The 10,981-nt window shown below is 46.4% G+C and overlaps 1 protein-coding gene across 1 annotated transcript; it reads left to right on the top strand.

The window, feature by feature from the left end:
* Positions 1 to 6,060: 6,060 nt before the first annotated feature.
* On the top strand, positions 6,061 to 10,325 carry LOC125545632. Its single transcript, XM_048709645.1, has 6 exons — positions 6,061 to 6,430; positions 7,831 to 8,066; positions 8,147 to 8,405; positions 9,372 to 9,551; positions 9,635 to 9,790; positions 9,875 to 10,325. Exons 1-6 carry the CDS (start codon positions 6,359 to 6,361, stop codon positions 10,046 to 10,048), a joined length of 1,077 nt encoding a protein of 358 aa, XP_048565602.1. The 5' UTR covers positions 6,061 to 6,358; the 3' UTR covers positions 10,049 to 10,325.
* The last annotated feature ends 656 nt before the right edge of the window (positions 10,326 to 10,981 follow it).

Raw genomic sequence — 10,981 nt, forward strand, 5'->3', positions numbered from 1 at the left:
CCTCCGACTGCACCCCAAGAACTGTCTTGATTCCGTCTCTTGTTTCGGTCGGACATAGTTCGCTAAAAAGGATCGAGCACTTGTTTGCACTTAGCAGTTATCCCGTGCACTTCTGGAAGGTGTCCAGAACCTTCTTGATCGCCTTGGCCTGCTCTACGGATGCCTTGAAAAATAACAAGCTGTCATCGGCAAAGAGAAGATTAGAGATTCCAGGGCTGTTGCGAGCAATCTTAATAGGATTCACCCTTCCGGCCACGATCTCCCGATTTATAAGATTTACCAGACCTTCCGCCACAAACAAAAATAGGTAGGGGCTGAGAGGGTCCCCTTGCCGCAGACCTCTAGACGGGCAGAAAGGTTCCAGAAGCTCACCATTACATCTTACTGAGTATCTCACTGATCGGACACACTGCATCACCCAGTTTGTCCATTCGCTGCAAAAACCACTCGTCCGTAGTACATCTTCCAAGAAGCCCCAGTCCACCCTATCATAGGCTTTGGCCAGATCCAACTTGTACGCACAATATGTATCACGCGTATTTTTGCTATGCTGGATTTTATGGAAGCACTCAAAGGCAATGATCGCGTTGTCCGTAATCAATCTGCCTGGGATGAAAGCGCTCTGGGTTTCTGAGATGATTTCATCCAGGATAGGACGTAGTCGGTTCACCAGGCACTTCGACACCACTTTGTAAATGACATTGCATAGACTGATGGGTCGGTAATCTTTCAGGGACTGAGGGTCCTTTCCTTTTGGGATAAGCACGATAACAGTGTCATTTGTGCCCTCAGGGAGTACCCCATGTTCAAACAAGTCTATTACCGCCTTGGTTACATCATCCCTAAGGACAGCCCAATTCCTTTGGTAAAAACGTGCTGGAAATCCATCCGGGCCGGGTGCCTTTAGCGGACCAATTTGAAACAAAGCATCACTGATTTCCTATGCAGAGAAAGGTTTGGTCAGCATATTATTCATTTCTTGTGTTACTTTCACATCAAATAACTCCATTATTTCATGCGGCGTGACCCCATCCTCCTTCTCATACAGCTCTTTGAAGAAAGAATTTGTCATCTCTTCCAAGCCTGATTTGTCCTCTATCCAAACCCCACTAGAATCTTTCAGCTTTATTATATTATTCTTTTTCTTCCTCCACGTTGCTTTTCTCTGGAACCATTTGGAGTTTCTATCTCCTTCTCTAATAAAGGTCACTCTTGATCTTTGCCTCCACATTAGTTCCTCCCGCAAGAGGAGTTCATCCAAGTCCTTTGATAGCTTGTTTACCTCACGCTGCTGTTCATGGGAATATGGAAGGTTCCACAAGATGCTCAAACGTTTTCTAATTTCTACAGTTTGTTTCAAAACCGACCCGAAGTCCTTCTGCGCCTAGTCCCGCAAATCTCTTTGCATTGTAGAAAGCTTCTCTCCAACTTGCCGCAGATTTCCAGCTTGGCCTCCCTTCTTCCATGAATTCTCTATTGCCGGTTGTAACGTGTTCACCCTTTCCCACATTTGTTCGTATCTGAAAATCTTAGGTCCATTCTCTCTTTTTGGTCTCCATTCCTGCCTCTTACCAAGGCGCAACAGGATGGGCAGATGGTCAGAACGCGATGAGCATATGTGTTCCACCGTGGCGTTCCTGAAGTGGTCAGACCAGTCCGGGGAGGCGACCGCTCTGTCCAGTCTAGCTCTGACATTCTTCCTACCCTCTTGTTTGTTGTTATATGTCCACACCGGTCATTTGAAGCCCAGGTCAAACAAGTTACAGTCAGCAAGAACCGTGCGAAAATTCTCCATATTCTTCTCCGATCTATTTGAAGCAGAGAAGTGTTCCGACTGCCACATGGTTTCGTTGAAGTCACCAATCATGAGCCACGACATGTTCGCTGAATCCTTTATTCTCCGCAGCAAGGACCACATGTGATGGCGCTCATGAGCTTTTGGCTCCCCATAAACAAAGTTGGCCCTCCATTGGCAGCCAAGAGGGTTTAACCGGATCAAAACATCGATGTATCTCGCTCCCACGGCAATCTTTTTATTTTGATACTCTCATCATAAAAGAGGGCAATGCCGGCACCTTTTCCGATGCCGGGTTGCGCGATACAATGCCGGAGGCCCAGCCTCCACTTGAGATTTTTGACGTACTGATTATTTTGCCGAGTCTCGGAAAGGAAGACGAGCTTGGGCTTGTAGGTGTGCACAAGGCACACGAGTTCCTGAACTGTGCGAGGTTGCCCGATTCCTCGACAGTTCCAACTTAGTAGCGTCATGGCTCCTGGCGGACGCCTTCCTCGGCGTCCGCCAGTTGACCGGTAGCCCCTATGCCGGTTGCTTCCTCACCGCCACCTGCTCCTCCTGCTGCACTTTCTTCCTCCGATCCTGCACCTTTGATCTTCGTCTTCTGATCACTGTTTGCCCCATCCTTATTCTTACCATTTTCTGCCTTCTCTTCCCTCTCACGGTCGCCCCTCTTGCCCAGTACTGATGCTGATTTTTCAGGAGCCTTGACATGCTTCTTTGCCCCCTTCTTTTTCTCAGGGAACACCGGGCCATCCGAGGTGAGGCTCGGTCCAGTCAGTGTAGCATTCTGCATGGCGTTCCCCTCTGACTTTGCTGCCACCAAGTTCAGAGTGGGGGCTACAGCCGCGCCATCGATCGACTGATACCTCGTTTCAAAACCCGGCGGGTACAGTGGGTCCTCAACATGTGTGTCCTTTGCTATCTGCACCTGCTCTGTTGGCTTCATGCTAAGTGGTGGCGTCTGAATTGTGGCATCTGCCCTGTTCTGCTGTAAATCCTTCGGAGGGCTCGGGTCCAGCTTGGCATGTATCCCGGTCCCCTCTCCATTCCCAGTAATGAGAATAGCAGTAGGCGCCACCGAGGACACCTGCGTATTAGTGCAGGACCCGCCATCCAAGACCCGTAGTTTGCTCACTGCAGCAATAGCCGCCTGCACCATTGGGTTCGCCAGGATCTCGTCAGGGACTCTCTCATACTCCGATCTGATGGGGCTGCCTCTGTCTCGAGCCACCTCCTTCCCGAAACTGAGAAGAAGACGAGCACTACTAGCCACCGGGGCAACATATCCCCCTCTACTATTGCTTTTCTTATACGGGGAGGCACGCATTGTTGCGGTGTACCTCATCTCTTGGAGGTCCACCGGCAACTTACAATCGCGTTGTCCATGCCCGAGAAAACCACAAAAACCGCAAAAACGCGGCGCTCTCTCATACTTCAACTCTAGGAAAAACAACTCATTATTTGCCCTATCATGAGAAGTAAGCTTATCTCTGGGAGGTTCATCTACATCATGTTCCACACGAACCTGAATGAAATCACCCCAGACCTTACCACAATTGTCTGTGTCAACCTCCAGAACCATGCCGAGCTTTGCACCCAGCTTCCATGCCACCCCCTCATCCAACATGATCGGGGGGACATCGTGGATGCGGACCCATATTGGCATATAGGCCACCTCCACGTCGCCCGGGGGATGGCCGCCATCCACCGCAACCATCAGGAAAGCATCACCATTGTAGGTCCATGGACCATTGTCGAGGATGAAGCGCCGGTCCCCCCCCCCCCCTTCAAACTCCAGGAGGAAGCGGTTGTTCTTGAGTGGCTTGTAGCTGAGGTGACCACGGAGACCCCACTTGTTTTTTAGGGCGCCGATCAGGCCCTCGTTGTTGTAGGGCAGTGGCGAGAAGTAGAGCCCTACAGTGATCCACCTGTACCGCATGGCCTCCCTCTCCTTGGTGAGGTCCAGCTCGACGACGTCGTCGACCCGAGGTGCAATGTTGACAGGGAACCTTGGGGCAACAACATCGCCGCCAGCCCCGTACCTTCTCATGTTCGCACGACCATCTTGGTTGCGGGAGGATTCCCCTCGGAGGAGCACCCTGGAGATGTTTCCACCACCGCCAGAGTGCGTCCCACCCATGCCGGCCTCCGCAGCGGCCTTGCCCTTCTGGTTCTCCTGGTTTGCCATCGATAGAGCAGGCGCACTGGCAAGACAAGGCTGAAAGGATTGTGTGCTCCTCTCATCTGCCTTGGGGCCTTTTAAGTCCATGATTTCTTGATCTGGATCCAATTGCTTCTCGTCGACTGATTTGATAGCAGTAATTTTCCTTTTATGTTGATCCCTTGTCACCATCTCGGATCTTGAGTGCCCTCCTCCTTTATCCGGTGGATCCTTGTCCGGCGAGTATGAGATCAGCATCCGATTTGGTTTGGCTTTCCTCTCCCCTAGTCCATGGGCCAGATCCTCTCTCATTGTAGTCATCCTATCCCTGATTTTGGTCACCACATCATTTGCTGGATCAGATGGTTTCTCATCAGAAACCTTCCTTGCCCGGGCGATTTGATTCCTTTCCACCGCGATCCGCTTGATCGCTCTCCTTGTCCGCATCCATGCCTCCCACAGGCCCAGGGGATCGCCTTCCTTCTGCATCTCCGATCTTCCATCACGCTCTGATCTCTGTCCTTCCACGTCGTATGATCTTCCGGTCTTCAGGGCCAGCGGGATCTCGCTCGAGAATCGCCTCCCCGTCGTCTCGACAGGGGCTCCGCAGTTTCCGCTCATGTTGAAAGTGGTATTTGCATTTGTGGCTACGTTGAAAGTGGTTGAGTGAATACATGACAAAAATCATGTTTTGCACATAATTTGTTAGCTACATTGCACCATTGAGCAGTTTGATGTCTGGTGTTTGGTTGGCAACATTTCTGGGTTATGGATGTTAACATGCAAAACATGTCGTTTGGTTCTGCATGGCCTATGTTTATGGTCACCTCTTCTCACCGGTGATGATCTTACCACACAACACACATGACAACTTGCTCTTTCATAGAGGTGTGGATGCTATTTTGTAGAAGCCCCCTATTCATAAACGTCTCTGCAAGCATGGCAGAAGGTGATAGTCGCACCTGAAGCATGTTCATAGCCTCTACATCGTTATTGTTGTAGTAGTTCAGATTCTTCATCTTGTCCCTATCTCAGATCATTCAACCATAACGGATGATATACTTATCATTCTGACGAACATCTCTTTTGTTGACCAACATGACCCGGGGCTGAATCACGGCTATCACAACAGTTGCTTGAGCAACTAGCTTCATTGTTTGTCCATAACGACCTAACGGCGATATCGATGTTGCAGTAAGTAATAGCGAAATCGACCTACACCATACCTAACAACCTAACAGAGGAGGGGGAGGGGGGTTGTATGCTGCTTACACCCTTTGGAGTCGACAACCCGTCCATTGTGAATACGAGGATGACGAGGCGAAGGGAGAATAGTATGTCCTGCTGTCGGAGATTGAAGTCACCGCCGTCGCGACCGCTGGTGCCAAGAACCAATGTTGGGTTTGTCCTAGCAGCAGAGATGAGCGAGTAAATGAGTTGCATTTCGCGCTATTGAAATGCCGATGCCGTCCGTCGTTGTCCACCGAGAACGACCGCCCGTACACGTACACGCACGGAGTGGCGTGGCTCCTACCACCGCTCGCTCCTCCACCTGCTCGGGCTCGCTAGTACTACAAGACCGACGCCGTGCACGACAGACATGAAAAATATACTCACATACAGTACTTAGCTTGTGTCTTAATTCATGCCCACTCACATTCGATGATGATTCTTCGTACTCACGCGACCAGTACAGTACTCCTATTGGATGCGCTAACAAAAGGGTTAAAACAAGCGAATCAACATATGGTTGAGTTGGTTAGGTGGACAGTAGTATTCCTAACCCACCAGAGTTTAAATCCTGGTGCTCGCAGTATTCCTGGATTTATTTCAGGATTTTCGGCGATGCGCTTTCAGTAGGAGGAAACGTTTCCGTCGATGAAGAGGCGCCTACGGTGACTTCGTAAATCTCAAGATGATATGCCGGCTTAGTCTCTCGGAGATGCTCATAAGAGTAGAATGTGCGTGCGTGCGTTCATAGGGGTGAGTGTATGCGCGTGTATATGAGCGCTTGTGTCTGTAGTGATGCTAAAAAAAAGTCAAAACAAAAAAAACACAAAAGGGCGAGCCTGGAACACACACTCTCTCTCTCTCGGTTAAAGCTGACTTTCTGCCTCCACTCCAAAAAAGGGTCTCCGGAGCCAGAAACGCCCAAAACGAAAGCACGCGCGACGCCACGGACGCCACCCGACCAGCGGCCGCCGCTCATCGCTCCCTCCGCCCGCGGCGCCAGAGCCGGCCCGACCCCCCGCGACCCGGGCACCGCCGCTGGAGGCCACCAGCTCCCAGGGAGCGCGGCCGGCCCGGCCCCCCCGCGCGGCGGCGGCGGCGGCGGACGACGCATATTCCTCTGTTTCTTGGCCGACGGCAGAGGAGAGGGGCGCGGCTCGGTCGAGGCGATGTGGGGTGCCAGGGGGGAGGAGAAGGCCAGCGGCGCCTGCGAGGAATGGAGCTACCAGCTGGGGAACAAGGTGAGATTTGTGAAATCCCTCGTATGGATCCCTCTGGGTTCCCTCCCTTCGATTGAGGGAGGGATTCCTTCTTTTGGGCGGCGTTGCTTCTCCTGCGAGTTCGTTCCGGGCGTCATCTCAGCTGCCCCTTCCGGCGTCTCAGCTGCCCCTTCCGGCGCAGCTCATCATCCGGTTTGGCTGGTGCTTCTTTCATCGCTTTCCTTCCACGCCGCGCCTCTAAACTTCAAATACGGCGGATCTCGGCAGCTCCAAATTCCAAAAGAGATGTTTTTTACTTGACCAGCGCCGGGCGATGCGGTCAGATCCAGAATCCAAATTAGTTCTCCATTCTCCTCCTTTTTGTTTACTTAGTGGAGTACAGTACTACTTTACATAGTATAACACTTGAGCTTTTTCTCCGACATTCCGTTTCTTCTTTTTGGTCCAAGTTTTCTTTCTAGTACAGTAGTATAGTACATCTTGTTCCATTCAATACAGTTATGGAGCGTACTTGATCCGAACGTTTCTGTTGATGAACAAGTTAGGAAGTCTGTACTTCTCTTGTTTAATTTCCGTATTCATTGCACAGGTTAGGAGTAGTTCGGCTGGCTAAAGTAGGTAGTCGTTTATTTTGCCATCCATGGCTATTGGCTGCCCGTTCCTACTTTTAGGTCTGATCTGATTATTCTTTGGGATAATTTTTTTTGGAAAGCTGTGTGTTCTGATGTTGCTGCTTGTTTTCCACTCTTAAATTTTAGTAGCTCACTGCATTTGCTATTTCGATAGCGAACTCGTTTTTCCTAGCTGAAAATGAGTTGGAATAGATCTTCAGTGGAGTAACGCAGTTTCCAGATGGAACATTCAAGATTTGTACTTACTAGTACACAGCAAAGGGGATCTTTGGCTCCTTGTTATATGTTCCATTATTATTGGTGAAGGAACGCAATCATAGACAGTACATGGACCATTTAACCTCAAGACCTGGTAGTACATTCAGTGATTGAGTAAAATTTGTTTAAAACCTTTTTACAGCCAGGTGGAATCGAATCACAGACTCTCTGTCCCTGAAATTAGCACCATATAGTTACCGATCCTTGTCAATCTCGGCGAGGCGACCCTGGTATGCCAAACAAGTTTTACTCCTACAAGGTCCGGATTGACCGGGTCAGGAAGTACACAGTGCTAGTTTCAGGAATTGGGAGTTCAGGGTTTAGAACATATTTTACTCTAGTAGATTTTGTTCAGTATCTTATCAAGCCTAAATTAATGTTTTCCGAGGTCATCATTTTTGTTTATTTTGACTACATTCCTTATTCCTCTGAAGGATAGAGTTAAGGAAAAATGTCAGATTTGGAATTCTAATAGCTTTGATTAGCTATTTAATTTGTTTAAAACTTGAGCTGATTGCAACTTACTTACAGGATACGCTGAGTTTGAAAGCTCCAAAGAAGTCGCCCCTTGCGTTGAGAATGGTTGTTCTCACCATGACTATGATCTGTGGGGTGTTTATTTGCTCAATGTGTATGAAGCAGCTAGGAAGCGACAGCTGGTCAAGGATAGTGAAGATTCAAGTTGCAGAACAGTCCTGCAATAAGTCTTTAGTTCCTCCTTCTGAGGTTCAGTTTGTGCATTATCCGCAACCACTAAATTACAGCAGGTGATATTTGTGCTAAAGCTCGTTTGAGCTATCTACATTTGGCTTGCATAATGATGTCTGATGGTAATTTTATTTTGTAGGAAAGAATGCACCTGTACCCCTGTCCGCTTCTTTGCAATTATCTCATCGCAGCGGTCTGGAAGTGGCTGGTTCGAAACCCTTCTAAACAGTCACATAAATGTTAGCTCTAATGGAGAAATCTTCTCGAAGAAAGAAAGGAGGAGCAACATTTCATCTATAATAAAGACAATGGACATGGTGTATAACTTGGATTGGAATAGTAGCGCTTCCAAGAATGAGTGCACTGCTGCTGCTGGCTTCAAATGGATGCTTAATCAGGTGATGATTTTGATCAGTTCTTTTTTTGCTTCATTCTTTTTATGTGTAGGCATCATTATGAGGTTGCTGTTAAAAGCAATATACACATGTTTTTAGAGCTGTTTAGGGTATTCATATTAAAAGCAATATACTTAGGACGTCTGCTTGCTGGTTAAAGAACTGTCCCTTGCATTCCGTGAATGCTCTGTTATGTTCACATTGTACTCATAATATATTGGTTTTCTTCCTGATTTTTGCATCCTGTTCCTCTTCTCAGGGAATCAGGAATATTTTAACCTTGAATATCATTAGCGCAGTCTCCCTGAGTAATTTTGCCAACTAACATATTTTCTATACAAAAGACAATTGTGATACTAGTTCCTCTTTATTTATTTCCACTACTCCATAGTACCTCGATGGAGCATATCAAATTACATTTTATTTTGGACAGTTTACAATCCTATGCATGGCTACATTTCTATTTGCACTGACTAGATATTGGCAATGCTTATACTGTCCTGTATAGTCCATTTCTTGTATGACTGCGTTCATTTAAATATTGGTCCTTTTTTGTGTGGAACTCTGGATGAGGTCGCATAATTCTGAATTTTTTAAATATAGAATATTTTATGTCTAACTGATTGCAATTGTGATGCTGGTATCTTCAGAATGATAAGAGCGAGCATCAAGATTGCTATCAATTGTTGATAGCATTTTGATTGTCTGTTAACCTTCTGAAGATATCAGCATTCTGAGAATTGGTGTCCATCTAGATCCTCCATGCAAAAAAATTCCAACTACTGTTATCTGAGATTTTTAAGTGGTATGCATATGGACATTCTTACTATCTCCATGGTATCTAATTTCCTTCAAGAGTAGCATATCAGTCCAATTAGTGTTTTTGGGTAGACACGTTAAATTTTGAGTCATGCACACAGCTTAACCCTTAAGCAGAATAAGCATTCTTCTGACTATATATGTCTTCAGGGTCTTGTGGCAAATCACGCTGCTGTGGTTGATTACTTCAACCAAAGAGGAGTGTCTGTGATATTTCTGTTCAGAAGGAATCTCCTCCGTCAGATGGTATCACAACTAGCAAACAATCATGACAGATACCTGAAGCAATTAAAAGGAAAACATAAGGCCCATGTGCACACAAAAGATGAGGTGGTTCTTGATAGCATGTCTTTCAACTTCCACTTACAAATATTTGCAGTTTGTGAGTGTAAGATGTATCTTTCATTTTGCAGGCGAATATACTTGCAAAATACAAGCCTAGGCTCAACACAACAACATTAATGTGGAGTCTGAAACAGGCAGATGACTACACTCGCAAAGCTCTTGAAAACCTAAAGAGCGTCCGTCACATTACATTGTACTATGAGGATCTCATCCAAAACAGAACAGTGAGTTACTCTTGATTAATCTGTTGCATGTCGGTATATGATGTTGTTGTTGCTTATTCATACTACATTGACTTATACTTGCAGATGCTTGGTGAGGTGCTGGATTTCCTCAAAGTGCCAGTGAGGAAATTAGTCAGCCGGCATGTGAAGATACACACGAAACCGCTGTCGGATCAAATTGAAAATTGGGATGAAGTCTATAATGCCCTGAATGGCACCAAGTTTGAAAGTTTCTTGAATGCTGACTACCGAACATGACATTATTCTGTCTGCACGTTTCTTGTTTAGATATTGGCTCCCGTGTGTTTCTTTTATTTATCTATTTAGTTCTTTCTTTTTATTGAAATGCTAGCCTAGGGTGTGCCTGACAAAAGTTTTGACATGGGGAATGGCGGGGTTTGCACGGTGGCTCACAAATCACAAGTTCTTTGATAGGTTCCACTAATTGTCTTGTATGTTCTTTTCAGTTTTCTTTTCTTTTCTTTGAAACTGATCAACAAGCTTCTAACCTCTTGCGTTCCACTGCTAATTATCACTTCTCAAGTCTTGCAGACAGTTCTTTTTACAATTCTCCCTTGCATGGATGTATGTTTAGCAGGTTCTGAAGACATGCATCAGAGAGGTTTCTAACACTGTTTGTTTCTTTTTCACACATTCCCATGTTAATTTAGACATGTTGAAATCTAAATGAGTCGCTTCCCTAAGTCCATTTTGAGAAATACAAGTGCAAATCATTTGAAAAAAAAAGGAATACAGGTGAATACAATTACAATGTAGGCGGTGAATATTCCAGTCTAAATGAGGCACACACAGTGTCAGAATTGGGGTTTAATCGTTGCTGGGCTGGAGGTACAACAACCTCCTAACCATTGGATCTTGATATCCAACTACCTGCTGGTTCTTGATATTTAGGACATGTTTGGTTCATGACTAATTTGCCACAACTAACCTTAAGCAAACTGTGGCCACCACACAAAGTGTGTCAAACAAAATGGCTACCGGGAGTGTACCTTGTTGTTTGGAAAGGAGTTTTTATTTAGTTGGTTTTGAGATCATACTTGCATTTTAACATAGTGGCCTAATTGTGGCATGAACACTATGACCATGTTATTTTCACACACACACATAGACAATATATAAATGTAATACTCCCTCTGTCCGGAATTACTTGTCTTAGATTTGTCTAGATAC

This window comes from Triticum urartu, chromosome 3, assembly GCF_003073215.2.
Source record: "Triticum urartu cultivar G1812 chromosome 3, Tu2.1, whole genome shotgun sequence".
Lineage (NCBI taxonomy): Eukaryota > Viridiplantae > Streptophyta > Magnoliopsida > Poales > Poaceae > Triticum > Triticum urartu.

What these genes read in the sequence shown, in the direction of transcription:
- LOC125545632 (XM_048709645.1), top strand. Translation starts at nt 6,359, where the DNA reads ATGTGGGGTGCCAGGGGGGAGGAGAAGGCCAGCGGCGCCTGCGAGGAA. An exon ending in CAACCACTAAATTACAGCAG is followed by an intron (nt 8,067 to 8,146) that starts GTGATATTTGTG and finishes TTTATTTTGTAG; the next exon opens with GAAAGAATGCACCTGTACCC. An exon ending in ATCTCATCCAAAACAGAACA is followed by an intron (nt 9,791 to 9,874) that starts GTGAGTTACTCT and finishes TTATACTTGCAG; the next exon opens with ATGCTTGGTGAGGTGCTGGA.